Raw genomic sequence first — 15610 nt, 5'->3', positions numbered from 1 at the left:
TACAGATCTGTTATCTATTTTTCTTAGCTTGCACATCATCCTTAATTACAGTTTAGATGACAAAATGAAACATAAATGGCTTTTTATCAATGGAACATTGCTGGAAGCATAAACAATAAATTATGAATTACTGAAGCAGAAGCCTTTTGGATCATGTATGCATAATGCTGTTCTGTATATTTGGGATCCCAGTTGGACCTCCTGTTTCATGCAAATTGAGTTCTACCTTTTATGATTCAACATTGATGAAAAGTACCATGTTTCATATGGGTCAGAGCTGATGCCTTATATGGGAAAGATCTCAAGTCAGTGTTTGGTCGTGTGTAGCACTATGGAAAAGTCCTCTGTGTGAGCAGAGCAGACAGGGTGACCATACTGCAAACATCCCCGTGTAGGTATTCATTATCACGCTCATGCAAGCACACGGTCTTCACTTGTTGCTTAGGTATGGTTGCCTGGGAAACCCAACAATAATGGCTTGGCTGTGGCTGAGGGATGGAGGCTTTTGTAAAGGCCACTTGAGGAAAGATGTTATTTTGGAAAGTCCTGCGTTAGCTTCAAAGCAGCCTGGTGTAATGGAAGAACTCAGGGATGTCTGAGGTGGCCACAAAGAGGACAATTGGCTTACAAAGAGGACCTCTTTGCTCTGTGGGTCACCGGGAAGACCTTTCAAGTCCAGTTCTGCCTAGATGGGGCACAGCTGGCTTAAGGAGACTGAGCGAGGGGCTCTGTCTGCCTCAACACCTACATCCTCAGTACAGCAGAAGCAGGCATGCGGAGTCTGCCTGAGTAAAGATGGAGGACAGAGGGCCAGCTCTGGCTGGCCTGGGATTGGGGAAATTCAATTCCACCTTCAGGCAGCAGTTTTCAGTTTTGTGGCAAGAGCAATGTGAGATAAACTTGACATTCTTCAAAAGAACAAAGGAAGATTGCCTTTAAACTTCCAGCCCGTGCAACATGATTCCACAGGGTATGTGTGTTAGGAGGCTGTGGGTGTTTGAAACAACTTGATATGCCAGAATTTCGAGTTGGAAGTTGGGGTCAGCTACTGTGTGGAGAAAGCTGAGTTTCATTTTGGCAAAGGATAAAGAAAAGAAAGCCTTCATATTCAAAAACAGATCCAAGAATCCTGCAGCTATTTCCATGGCTGGTAAATATTTTCAGTTTTCTCCTTTTCCTCCTCCTCCTTTTCTTTCTTAAATCTTTCTATTGTAATATTCTTTAGATTGCAACACATTACCACGCACATTTCTTGCAATGCATTCTAGTAAGGATGAAGGTTTTCAATGCCACCAATGAGGGCACTTTCACAATTACGGTACAACATTAAAAAATGAACAGAGTTCAAGCTGCAATGAAACCTGGTTGAGAATGATAAGCCAGAGGAGATAGAACATAGCATGGGAATTTAGGAATTAATAGATAAACCTAATGAGGATTTTGTCCCATGTACTGATGAATTTTTTTTTTGTGCCAGACATTGTGTTAAGAGGTGTCTGGCACATAGGTTACACGTATCTGTCACAGCACACTTGTGAGGTGAATAGATATTGTTATCCTGATAGTACAGATAAGGCAACTAGGACTTAAAATAATTGGCCTGTAGTCCATGTTCTTACAAGGGATGCTTCTAGAGGATAAAAAGACATAAAACACACACTGCTTGAAATTGGCCAGTTGAGATAGAAACCTCACAAAACAAAGCATGAATTGTATTCTAAACAGGTAAGGATGTTATGGACATTGAGATAACCCAAGGCACATTTATTCCAAAGTTCTAGTCAGCATCGACATTATCCAAATTATTTGTCACAATTATACTTGTAGAGTGAGGTTCTTACCAATTGGATTTTGATCAGAAAGGAGATATCAAGAAGAGGAAAAAAACCATTAGTGTCATCAGGTACCCTGGTTCCCCTGCTGTCTTTTCTTAAGTCTAACCAAGCTGTAATTAAGGCCAAGCCTACTGTCTACTTCTTTCCTTTCCATAATGTCCTCTCTAGGGAGCAGAGCTTTATGTTTTTCCTCATTTCTCTACACACGTGATTCAAATAATTCAGTATAAAACATGAAGACTCCCATTTTACCAGATTGCTTTCTGGCAATTCCAATCATATCTTTTAACTACAGTGTGCAGACTGAGAAGATCAGGTTTCTGGCAGACCTGAAATTTTCTGCAAGCAAGACAGTTCTGTATCTGTAAAAGGTCCATTTATCTTCCCTGTCTTGTTCTATTTAATTGTTGAGTATCTTCCATTTTCAAGGTTAGGATGAAAGGCAATATGAAATGTGGTCAGCAAAACTCTTGCTTCTAAATTCACCCAACTGGAAGATGGAGAAACCAATGACTAGGCCATATAATTGAGAAAATTCAAGGTGCTATGATTGCTGTTTATATATGATATAAATGACTCATCATATTTGTGACCTTCGTTTTCACCTTCATCTGTATTGAAGGTTGCTTTCCTAATCTGGATGAACTATGAATCTCATATATTCAGAAAGAGAATTATTTGTGAAATCACTCAACTGTGTAGGAGATAAGAGACAGCTAATTTCTATCTCATTTTGTCTTTGATTATGAATTAGTCCTCTGAAAATTGCAGAAGGACCAATCTATATGAGGGAGGAGAAAGATCACAGTAACTTCAAGTTGAAAGACATGACTACAAGTTCCTCAGAAAATGCCAAATACTAAAACCATCTCCCATAAGGGTCTAATTAAACAGGGGAATCATCCACCCATCAATTATGAATTTGGATATAATGACTCTCTCAAAATCTTAACCTTGGGACTTGTAAATCATGACACTGTCAGTGGAGAAACATCAGCTAATGCCCATTTTAAAGTCCATCTTATGTAGAAAAAAACAATTCTAAATATGATTATAGAATTTAATCCTGTCCATCTTTCAAACATAAAATATACCATAGTTTAAACTAAATAATGTCTAGCATTTGGACTTTTTTTGTATTTGTATTCTCTTATCATCAATAGGGAATGGGTAATAGGCTAAAAAATACTCATTTAATATCTATCTACTTACCTATATATCTCCATCATTTTAAATCTGACAACTTTTTCCCATTACTTTGATTGTTTCTACATAGGAAGAAGGGACCATTCCCGCCCCCCCCCCGCCCCCGATTCTTATAGTAACTATCCAGATGACAAAAAGGTTGAGGTCTAAAGAGCAAAACTCATGAATTTCTGATCTAGAAAAAGGAAGATAGAGTATAAATTATACATATCTATTTCAAAGACCAATGGGCTCATGATTTACTCTATGGAGATGTTCAATGTTTGGATCCTAAATCCAGAATCACAGTGAATATATGTCCTGGTTTCCACAAGACAGTCCTGGTTTATGTTTTTCTAGGAACAAATATAAATAGCAACCCTTTTCACTTTAAAAAATGTCCCAGTTGGAATAATAAATTATGTGGTCACTCTTGTCAAAATAAACACACAATTTAATATAAACAATTGTAGCACAAAGAGTGCACTTTCCACAAAATATTTGCAACACCTGGCATCTTTTTTCAATTATTTCACACACACGCAAACCTGTGACATAAATAAAAAGTGCTACTTCCATTTTTTAGTTTCAAAATAAAACAGATAACACAGTCTTTTAAATATTCTATTGAAGGGCTTATTAAAATGTGATAGGGCAAAAAGAGGTTATCTAAGTGTATAAACTTTTACTTTCTATTGATTCTAAAATTTAGAGAAAACACATGAAATTCATTCATGTCAGACTAAAATCTGACAGGTTTAGGGCATAACAAATATAGTACAAAACGACACTTTCCCTGGCACCCAAAAAACCTCCCATTTGCTCAACACATGTTTATGTGGTGCCTTTGGTGTGCCATACTTCTATTGCAGGCATATTTTGAAATTGCATGCACAGAAAATTCCAAGAAGCTCAGAACCTTTGGGATGGGAAAACATTTCTTCCCAGAGAATTTTTAAATTTAGGGCATTTCATATGCAAAAATAATGACTGATACCTATTAGCTCACAATCAAAGTGAGCATGGACTACACTTAAGCACAGACCTGTGGCTCAGTTTCGGCTTTCTGAGTTGGCTTTCTCTTAGACATATTCATGTGACTTCCATCAAAAATAAATGTTGTTGACTAAAAAACAAAGATAATGTACTTGGATTACAGTTCCTAAGTAGGGGAGGCTAACAAAGGAGTACTCCATTATTAAGAAAGAACAGGATTTTGTTCCCTTAGCGTTTGTAATAGCGGAAGCCAGCTTAATGAGTAGTATCTGTACAATGACTTTGTCATTTCATTTTTGGTGACGCATTCACATTTATCAGAGCATCCCCAAAGAATTCAGTAGCATTATGTTAAAAGGTAAGGCCATAATATATTTAACAAGAGCCATAAAATGTTATTTTATTTCATGAAGGAAATGTTAGTAAAATCCACTACCTCCTTGAAACAGAACATAGCAAATAACCCAAACAAGTGTCATGAACCAAATTTTACTCTTCTAATTGAGTCTAGCTTTTATAGAGACCACTCAGAAATCCAAACTAATGCCTATAGTAAGGCTGGAAGACAGCTTAAGGCAATGCATTTATTTTGCTATTCGTTCAAAAACAGCTGAAACTAAGATTTAAATATACCTGGATCAAAATAAACAGTGAAAAATGCTTATTGAATCTATAGCAGCTTAGGAAACAAAAATGTACAGAAGAGATAGACTTAAAAAAAAAAAAAAGATCCATGGCTTTCACATGTAATAGACAATGGGGGAAATAGTTAATCCAAACTTGGTTCTCAAGAAATAATGAAATGGATTAAATGTTCTCCATGAGTGAAAAACCTAACAATAAAATCAGTTTATTTTAGCTCCAAAATAATACCAATAAGGAGTGTCCTTCAAGAAGGACTTCCTGATCTAATTGCTATTATCAAAGTTGGTACAGGCTTAAAACAAATACCTCTAATGTGTACCCACAAACCAGGCAAAATTAGGATAGGCTTTCCCTAAAGACTTGGTAAACATTCAATTAAAACTTAACAACTGCCAAGTATAAGCCAGTTCCTTCTCTAACAGATATCTCAGTATCTCAAAATTCCTGGAACTTTCCCAGGGGTTAAATCCTACTCTTCAGTCTTTAAAGTTAGGTGATTGAGGTATTCCCTAGGATAAAATTAACTTTCACATTAACAATTTGCTTATCTATTGTTTCAGTATTGGAAAGAGGAAGTGATGTAATTATTGAGCCATTAGGCTGATAAGCTAAGTTTCAACTGCTCAGGGGTGAACAAAAATTATTTTGTTGATATTTTCAGTCAAATTATGAAATCATATCCTATTTTCCAATTTATGTTCTACCCTGTTTCATAGGGCTAATATATTTACCTTCATTTTTCTTGATGGTAAAATTCGGATTGTTGACCATTTCTGGAAGAAGACTGTATAAGAAATAATGTCCATTTTTGGGATCATCTTTGTCCATGGCACTCACTGTTTGAATGACCTGTAACATAAAACTCGACATCAGCATTTCTGATGACATCAGAGGGCTTATACCGCCTTTAAAAGCTGAGTGACATCTCTTTAGTGGACTAATACTTTGGTCCAAGAAATTTTTTTTTTCAGTTTTCTGAATTGTTGTGGATGGTTTGTGCCAAGAACAAGGAGAAACATTTATCACAGTAAAACCTCAGCTTTGATAAACTGATGAAAATTAAGGTCATTACTTTTGTGTCCACTTGGTGTCCGTGGATCAAAATAGCAAATTTAAGGGTATTTGAAAATTCCACTGGGTAATTGCAGGTTTCTTTCCAATTTGAGTCTCTATGGGCATCTAAAATGAGATTTGGAATTGTTACAGTGATTGTAGTGTGGCTCTTGGGAGGATCTTGGAAGTAAGGTACTTAAATCTTGAACCCTGAAAACTCTTTTTTTTTACTCATCAGGCTACAAATGTTTGCCAAATAGAATGTTCCTCGGCACAAACATCACTGCAACAAACCTTTCTGAAGAGTTGCATCTGTTCCCTCCCAATAATGAATACTGTTTTTAAAGCGAGTGGATAACACATGCAAACAATGCTTTGGAGTGTATCCTGAGATGAATAAATTATAGGGATTAGGAGAATTACCACTGTGCAGAGAACTGTTTGGATAGATACACATACTTGGAATCGTGCCGGTTGAATGTGTTTATTTCATTTGCAAAGCTGCATTAACTTAGTGCTAAGTTGTTTCTTGGGATGTCAGAGAATCAGCTTAATAATTCATATTTGTGAATCTGTGATATTAATCACTTCAATATGAAACACTGGACAACAGTTAATGTAGTAAAAATTATAGTTTATACTACTACTGTAAATAAGTACAACATAATTTCTGCAAAAAAAAAAAATGCCTGCAAAGCATGACAATCAAGGTGATATGAGGTATCAAAAAAAAGAATTAACAGGGAAATGCTCTCCGGTTTGTGGAATTTAGAGAATGTAATGATGATGCCTAATACATTAGGACTGTTTGAATAGTTAGGTCCCATTCAACTTTGCCAATTTCAGTAAAAAAAAAAAAAAAAAAAAAAAGCATCATTTCTTTTTGAGTAAAGGATATCATTGCCTTGTAACTTATCACCTAAGGAATTGTGAGAAACATAATGTTGGACAACTGTGACTTTTGCCTTGTATCGAGCACATATTACATGATGAGCAGGGCATTAAAGTTGTGACATAAAGGAAATAACTTTTTTCAACTCCTCTATTTCTCCATTTTTAAATTGGGACATATTCTTACCTGGTAGGTGTTTTACTATTGTTAAGGACCTTGTAAAATGTCTTGTCGTGCTTAGCTTTAGTAACAATATAACAAAAAAAATAGCACAAAATATAACTTATGATTAAGACAGTGAGGTAGTCATCAAAGTGATGGACTCTGAAATTGAGCAGCCTTGATAGAAGGCATAGTTTTACCCTTTACTCATTGTGTGACACTGAGGGAGTTACTTCAGTCTTTATGAAACTCAGTTTTCATGTATTCCTAAAATTGCAAATAAAAAGTACCTTCCTCATAGGGCTGTTTTGACTATTGACATAAATTCATGTCAATCTCTTAATAGAGCATCTGGTTCCTAGTAAATGTTCAATGAATGTTATTATTATTGTCCTTTTATGGTTGTTGTTGTTGTTTTTTTAGGGTCACCACCATTTATTCATGACATAGCCCTATGAGAAGCATACTGGCTTTTGTTCCCCGAACAATTCCCTAACCTCATCAGATTCGATGGCAATACAATTATATTTACTATATCTGAACACCTAGCATCTTTGCCGTGACATTTAAGTGCAGAGAGATGCCCTGGGCTTCTAGTTTTATAAAAACAAAGGAATGGAAACCCAAGGGGAGAAGCTGGGAACACACAAATAACTCTTCTATGGCTAGCCTACATGTCCAAATATTTAAGAGAAGAATTTGACAGGAACCTTCTTTGAGGCAGTTATAAAGAACAGAGGGGGGAGGAGTTATTTGTGAGCATCTGAAACATTCTCTGCTCCCTTTATTCAATTTTGTTTCAAAAGGACTCCTTTGTTCACCTGTACCAGTTGAAAAAGTAACTCTTGAACAACGTGTGTGAGCACAAGTGAAGAAGGACAAATGAAAAGAGAGCTTCTTGATATCCTGCGGCGAAAACCATTCATGACTAAATGCATTCTTATGATGTATTTAGCTTCTATCAGCTCCTGTAATGATACCATTCCTAATATTTCTAAGTAAGCTGCATGAGAAAGACTCATACCTGCTGGCAAGTGGATCTACATGAGTTATTTCATTAGTTAAGCCACCAGGACCAAAACAAAAGATGCAATAATTTAGCTTACCTGAAGTAAAGGAATGTAATTACCTGTCATGCCATATCTCAGAAGTTTGGTCTAAACATTACACCTGCAATGAATAGGTTTTTTTTCCCCACCATCTATGTAAGCCAGGAACTCTGTTAGACATGCAACTTCTTGAGCCTACTGACCCAGAAAGCCTTGGGGTGAGGCCTAGAAATCTGCATTGTAAATAGCCTTGTAGGTGATTCTGAAGCCTGCTGAAGTCTGAGATGAACTGTTTTCAGCTAAGGGAGAAAATTGGTGTTTACAGCTCCCTCATTATTATTCATTAGGAGAGTTTGTATTGTTAAGCTCGCATCAAGCTCAGTGCATGATGTGTTATGGAAAAAGTGATGAAATGGTGACCCTTTAAATCAACTTCCAAATATCCCGTGAACAAGTTAAGAATTTGGCTTAAACCATTTTTGACACTTCATTTTATCTTAATGCAGATAGCTACTGTCTAGACATTTTATCTAAAAGTGGACACCTGGTAAATCATTTGAAGGACTTTATGCTATTAAAACGCATTAAGATACCCCTATCTAAAAGGCTGAAGTTTTCACTGATGTAATAACATCTGAATACATTTAGCTTTAAACAATGGAAGAAAAAGAACAGATTTATTCAAGGAAGTGCATCTCCACACAAGCAGATTTTATAGGCACACTGAGTAAATGGCAAATTAAAATCATACACATTTTCTCCTGTGAGCTACTATGACGTCAGTTAACTTTTAGTTTATTGGATAACTATTTCATGAAAATGATATAAAAATTTCCAGGGAGGTCAGAGATTTTTAGGAGTACATGTATAGCATTTAGTTTCAATATTTTTCCTTTCTATCAGTATTAGGATGCAATTGAAAAATCTAATGTTTAATCATTTATTGTGGATTAATTTCAAGGAAAGCTGGAAGTTTATATAAAAACTTCCGGAAAAATAAAGTATATCTGGAATGTTGCGATAAGGAAATGAATTTCAGGGCCATACTTGGAATTCTATGGGAGCAGACTCTTTCTGTTTCTTGAGATTACTAATTTGAAATGAAATAACCTTTCTAAGGCATGAAACTAAAAAAAAGAAAATTTTTGAGAATTATGGAGCCATATCATAATTCTGACTATTTTATTTAAAAAATGATTCATTGTTTATCAACACTAAACCTAACTTAGATTGTTTTCATTAGCAGATGATAAACTTTACTTTAGGCTATTTTACATTACTTCAAAAATATTTAATAACAGTGGGGTATCACTGTCAATATTAACTTTTTGAAAGGCAAGCATCCAACAAACAAATACATTTCTGATGATCTGATCTGTTTACAACCATTAAACTAGCATGGGATCTATTAGAAATCTCCTATAAGATTCTACAGATATTGTTCATTGACTTGTTCTTAGGTACCAGGCATGATTATATATGATGAATTGGATTTTTACCCCCTCACTGCTGTAAGAACAGCACGTGGTAACTATTTAATATGTATTGCATAAATGAATGAATGAATGAATGATGTCAGCATATTTTAGCATCATCACTAATTCTCACATAACCTTGAGAAGTATGTATGAAGAGATGTATTGGAACCTAGGGCACCAAAGATGTGATATACAACATTTGATCCCAGATATATCTAATAACAAACTACCTGCATCTTCCTGCCCTAATACATCAGGCTGCCTCAAAATCTTGTTGACATCCATACGTTCTGCACATGCATCTCAGTTAAACTGGGGCTTAGACCATCAATATTTTGGAGAGCAAATAAAGATGCACTTATGCATTCTTGTTCTTGTTGCTCTTTACAGGGATAAAGGTCCACTTTTGATTCTGACACATAGCACAACAAAATGAAGACTTAGACATCATAGTTCCTTGTGAGTGTGGACAAGGTGAGAGAGGACTGTTGCAGCTTTTGGAATGCTTTCAAAGCTTCTGTAATATACATCTATGCTCTAGGAACACTCAACATGATAGCCAAGGTGGTATCTACAATCACAGTACACTGTCACTTTCTCAGACAAAACCCAATTTTCTTTTTTCCTGGCAGTCTTTCTGCAGGTGGTATGAATTGGAAGGTGACAGAAAGCAGGTTGAATGAGAGTGAGTCAAAGGTGCTGCCGGAAGGACAGCATCATTTTTGGTTTTCTATTCATTCTTCTGCCCATTATTACCAGTTTACTTCTGATTATCAATATTAGCTTTCCTGAAGTACTAATTTTGTTTCTTAAAGCAGGAGTTTTAAACTTGGGAAAGGAAAGGATGATCTATGAATGACCATCATATGGTTCAAACTTCTCAATCTGAAAGTAAAATTGAATGGAATTATTCATATATGCAGATATAGGATGGGAAAGTCCATAGCTTTTATCAGATTGTCAGTGATTTCTGTAACTGAATGAAATAACACAAAATAATTTAAGAACCATCCCCTAAAAGAGGGGCCCTTGAAAATAAAAGTTATACACACAAGAGAAATCAAGTCATAACAATGATGATAAATTTAAAAAAGAGGAAATATTGGAATTTGGGAAATTATATTAAAATCCACACAATGACCCAATTAGCCTCCATTATTTCAAAACTGTATAATATAGTTCAAATATGAGCACTGTTCATAGCTATTTAATGGATAGTTCCTGGATATGGTTTATAATTTGCATGGTAATCCAATCTCTACTAAGACTTCCTTTTCCTACCCAGAATATTTTCCCATTCCCATGCCCCGCCCCTTTTTTTGTGCATGAAGACATCCTTGTCTTTAAAAACTTGTTCAGAGCATATACCATGAAAGTCTGACCTATGGAAAATACAACAGGAGGATATAGATTTGATTTGATATGTCTTTTTTAAACACTAGGTGAAGTCCTCGGTCCTCTGGGTAGACAGTTGGAGGCTGTGCCTTCATAAATCCATTTGTAGAACTTTTGACATTTTTCCTCTTTCTGTTTCTTTCACTGCCCTTTCCCTTCCTGAAACTAAGTTGAGATAAAATGCTACAAAGCAAGGGCTCCTGAAGAATGTGTTTATACAAAGTTTGGGATTTTCAGTTTCTTGTGCCTCTTCATGTTTCGTGTGTATTTTGTGCACCTCTGAATTAGTATTAAAAAAAATTCCATCACTTGCTCTTCTTTGAAAACCTCATTGATAGGGTAAAACCCACAGTTTCTAATATAGCTGAGAAGTCTCAGGTTCCTTTCAATTTCTTCTCTCCATCTTCCATGATATGACTTCACAGGAACACTTCCTGATGCCTCCCTAACATCATAAGCATCACTTCCTAGGCTGAACATGTATGGCGCCATTTATCTTTCTAGAGAAGGATTTTTCTGACTGGGTTCCATTTACCACTATTATATAGTTTCCTCTGAAGGAAATCGAAAAGATTTTATAATCAGCTACATTTGCTAAATGCCAAAGATCATACAGCCCTTTCGTGATTCATATGTACTCCTAGATGCAAGGGAATCTTACAGTTAAACAAAACAAGAGGAAGAAAATGTGAACTTTTTTAATTCAGTGCTTTGCAGTCTTATTAGGTAAACCACATGCCCTCACACCCCCTCCACATGCCACACCATATATTGATGTGCTATACCCTACAAGTTTTTCTCGGGCACTCACTTTGAGAAATGCTATCCTCCAAAACTCCATCAGAATCTTCAAGGCCTGAGGATTTCCACCTCTCTGCAGAGGAATTGTGTCTCCATAGCTTGGTGGTTACGGCATCATCTGCATGTGCATCTCTGCCCTTCCAACAATATGTCAACTCCTCTTGGTACCACATGTTACCCAATTTATGTCACTAGCACAAAGCCAAGGCCTAAGGCCATTTACTATCTAGTGTCAATTTTACTGTCTTCCAAAAGGCATCAATATGACTTCTAAGAACAAATAGAAAGAAGCATACATATGTGCCCACCTTGTTTCCATCCTAAGTTCTTATTCAGTAACTTATAGGTTGAAAACAAAACAAAGAAAATATATTTGTATGAAATAGACCAAGATTTTTAAACAGTCCCTGACACCATTTTCTCTGTGGATCATTGATCTCATCTAGGGCAGGGGCCAGAATCAAACACATGGAATTTGGAATCACACAAGAGATTCAGCTGATGCAAATGTCAGCTGCAAACAGGACTTCACAAAAAGATTTAGATTGTATGTGTTCCCGTAAGTTGATTCCAGTATATTTGAAAAAATAATGATAATAACTCACATTCATATGGGGAGTGCAAGCCCTCCCTTCACCCTTAATAAATAAAATACTTGGAAATTAAGAATTATCCCAGTACAGGGAACTAGATTATCTTCTGTTATATTGACCCATTGAGGGACTATAATGTTTTGCTCCGAATCAAACTCATGTAGATATAATAACAACAGAGAAATGAAACAACGCTAATGAGGTATATTTTGCTTTTTAGATTATGAGACTAGTTAAAACATACACTAATAAGCACTTGATATTGTACTAGATATTTCTAAAATATGAGAGTTTAATAGACATTAAGGCCGAAGGTCACAAAATTAGTAAATGGCAAAGCTGTGACTCACACTTAGATTGTTTTAGTTTCAAACCCTTCCACTGTATTTTTTACTTATGCTTTCCCCTCTGTCAAAGGTGAGCTCTAAAAGTCATACTTCTGTTAGTGACTGTCTTGAAATGTTTTGTTACATATGATTTTTTCAAATATCATTTTATGCATCCACTAATTTACCATCTCCTTACTCCACCCCCAAAAATGAAAATAATACTTTATGCATTTTGTTGAGGTCATCAATTTCATCTGTCTTAAAAATCAATCCTCCCTCTTGTGTATGCAGATAGATCCTGAAAGATGCCTGCTGGCAGGGAAGTTAAAATTAAATCTCCTAAATTTATTGTTTCATGAGTATTACAAAATGCCATATTTTCAATTCACTGTTTCACATTTATTAGAAAAAGACAAACAGAAATTTTTAAAAATAAGTAAAGTAGCAAACTCATTCATTGCTGGTATTTATCAACAGATAATTATTTTGACTTTTCTCCCTGAGCTTTATTTTTTTCACTGGAGAGTTTGTGGAATGCTTGTGGATAAAGTGTCTTTATTGGTCAGAGGACCTGACTTTTTTCCCTTTTGAAAAATGCTCACTCTTGATCAGAATCTTATTTCTAAGAAGTGTCTCACACAGGCAATGGAATCTCAAAGTCGGCTTCCTTGGGAAGCACCGAGAAATCCTAGAAAGTGCAAGGACATGGGAAACCCATCTGTGCCACTTTTCATGGCCTTGGGGAAACCCCTCACCCTTTTTTAGCCTCAGCCCCCTTATCTGTAAAATGTGGTTGCAGCCCCACGCCTGCGGAGTGGTGATGTTGTCTGTATGTTGGACATCTATCTATATTATGTTGTTCATGTAAGCATACAGCTTTCACAATTACTTATCTCCATGTCCCCTGCTACCACCTTAGTCCAGGCTACCTCCATCTTTTGCAATTACAGCCTTCTGTTTCTGCTGCGTAACTGCGCGTGTGCGTGTTTGTACATTTTATTCAAAGTGAGACCCTTTTCGTCCAGTCTCAGTCTTACTTATTGAATTCTTCTCATTATTACACTTAGCCACAGAGGTCTTCAATTCTTTAAACAAACCAAGGTCTTTCTCCCTTCAGAGTCTTTGCAAAAGCTTATCCTGTTGGCTAGAAGGCTCTTGCTTCCAGGCCTTGAATGCCTAGCCCTTTCCCATTTTTTTTTCCATTTTCAGTTCAAATGATACCCACTTAAAAAGTAACTTTCTCTGACAACACTATATAAAGTAATTCTCTGCTTTTTCTTCATTCCCCTCTGTCCAGTTGTGCTAATGTTTCCTTCAATCCAGTTTTCAAAACTGAAATTATATTATGGATTCATTCTACCTTTTTTTCTATAAGCCCTTTTTCTCATTAAGTTCCATTAGAGAGAACATGTTTTGTCCTTTTTACATTGTTTCCCCAGGTCATATTACAATACTTAGCATCTTATAGATGCACAAGAAATACTGTTCAATTAAGTAAATGATTTTTCATTTGAAGAGGTTAGTTTGTGCACTGTGTCTGTGAGTAAAACAAGGGTTTCCATGGTAATATCAGAGAAACTAGTTATTGAAATATTTGTCACTGCTGAATGAAATGAATTAGGACTGTGATTCTAAAATTTTGTGAATATGCATTACATGCCAAGCATTGGCTAGATACATATTTAGAAATATAAGATGTTATTGTCTTTCTTCGTTTTTTTTTTTGGACCTATGATATTCCTAGGATAAGCAACCATCATACTGTTACAGTATTGGTCAGTGACAAAAAGGATTAAAAGAAGTAAACCAGAGCATTTTTTTTTTTCAGCCCAAACGTAATTAACTAGATGCCAAATAGCAAGCCTCAGCTTCTATAGAGGGTGATGAAGCTTTATTTATATGCCACTGGATTTATTTATAGTAAAAGGGGAAGTTCCTTCCTGAAGGAAAAAAGAGTTGAAGCAGTCTGTCATCTAGCTAGTTCTCAAACTATAAAATATTCTCTGGGACTAAATAAGAGACCTTGACTCACACCTGGAATTACAACATTTTCAGTGTAGTCTTTGCGTCATTGAAGCATCTGGAGCAAATAATCCTAATTATGTATGTATGGTAAGCAAGCGGTTAGCATCTGAAACAAAATCCTAGAAAGACCCTATTAAGGGGACAAGAGGTAAAATAGAGTTATGGAAGGCCCTCTGGCCAACGCTGGTCACTGAAGTTCTCTGTATGTCTTTCATGTTTGGTTCTGAGTGCGCTATGTCAAGCATAAGGAAGGAAGATACGGGTTTCTCCACAGCTGTTACCTGTTCCTCCACCCGTCCAGCCAGATTACCATTCTCTTCAGAGAGAACCTGGTTTATCCCCAGCTGACTCCTTTTCAGCTCTTGATAGATGTTTCCTGTCTCTGGTGGAACAGGTCCTATATTAAGAGGTCTTTTCAGTAAGAGAGCTCCATTTCCCTTCAGCTCTTCAGCCTCCTTTCTGCCCAGAGGATTTGAGGTATGTTCTTGCAATTCTATCATTTCTAATTTTATTACGTGTTTGCCAGAGAGAAAACTCTAGAAGGGAAAAAGACTGTTGTTTAGGGTGGTGTTTGCCACTAAATCCCCAGTACCTCATCAAGTCCTGGTACATAGTTTGTGTTTAATAAACATTTACTGACTAACCCAAACCTGTTAGACCCGTGAACTGTCAGTTACATATTTTGCTTTCTGATTTTGAAATCTTTAATCCTTAACGTCATTTCTGATTTCTGTCTTGGCCATTAGAGAGGAGTCAGTGGAAAGAGTCTTTTCTTACTCCTGTTAAACTGAGGGTCGAGGAATCTGTAGATGATTATATCATGCTGTGATTGAGTTGGAGGCTAGAGATATCTTAAAACTTTTGACTTGAGATAAATTACCTATTGGGGAAATTTTTTTTTCCATAGAAGTAACTAGCAATAGCAAATACCATATTAACATTTACTTATGTAATGGAGGGATTATTTAAAATGATTCTAGTGAAAAGCGATTCACACTGATTTTTGTATAATATGGACTATGAGTTATTTCTGTGGTGGGTGGTTGTTGCTGTCTTAAAAAATTCCAGAAGATATCATCTTTCACTTTATAATAATGAAAAGGTGGGAGAAGCAGATAGGAATTCCATTTCTACTTTCAAAGTGAACCTATGACAATTTAAGCACAGATGCA

The 15610-nt window shown here is 36.1% G+C and overlaps 1 protein-coding gene across 10 annotated transcripts in view; it reads right to left on the bottom strand.

Annotated features, from left to right (window-relative positions):
* The window catches only part of CDH8 (cadherin 8), a 351388-nt gene that overhangs the window by 45751 nt on the left and 290027 nt on the right, over positions 1 to 15610 (bottom strand). For 8 of the 10 annotated variants that reach the window (XM_035725208.1, XM_035725212.1, XM_035725213.1 and 5 more), the window contains 2 exons: positions 14720 to 14974; positions 5393 to 5510 (listed from right to left, as the gene is read on the bottom strand). In XM_035725208.1, coding sequence (XP_035581101.1) covers positions 5393 to 5510; positions 14720 to 14974 — 373 coding nt within the window. The remainder of the gene's footprint in view (positions 1 to 5392; positions 5511 to 14719; positions 14975 to 15610) is intronic. The other 2 variants (XM_027619153.2, XM_027619147.2) reach the window with 1 other exon arrangement.

Source organism: Zalophus californianus, chromosome 17 (genome assembly GCF_009762305.2).
Source record: "Zalophus californianus isolate mZalCal1 chromosome 17, mZalCal1.pri.v2, whole genome shotgun sequence".
In the NCBI taxonomy this organism is placed as follows: domain Eukaryota; kingdom Metazoa; phylum Chordata; class Mammalia; order Carnivora; family Otariidae; genus Zalophus; species Zalophus californianus.
Note: the sequence above shows the minus strand (reverse complement) of the source record. Positions and strands in the feature narration are given on the sequence as shown.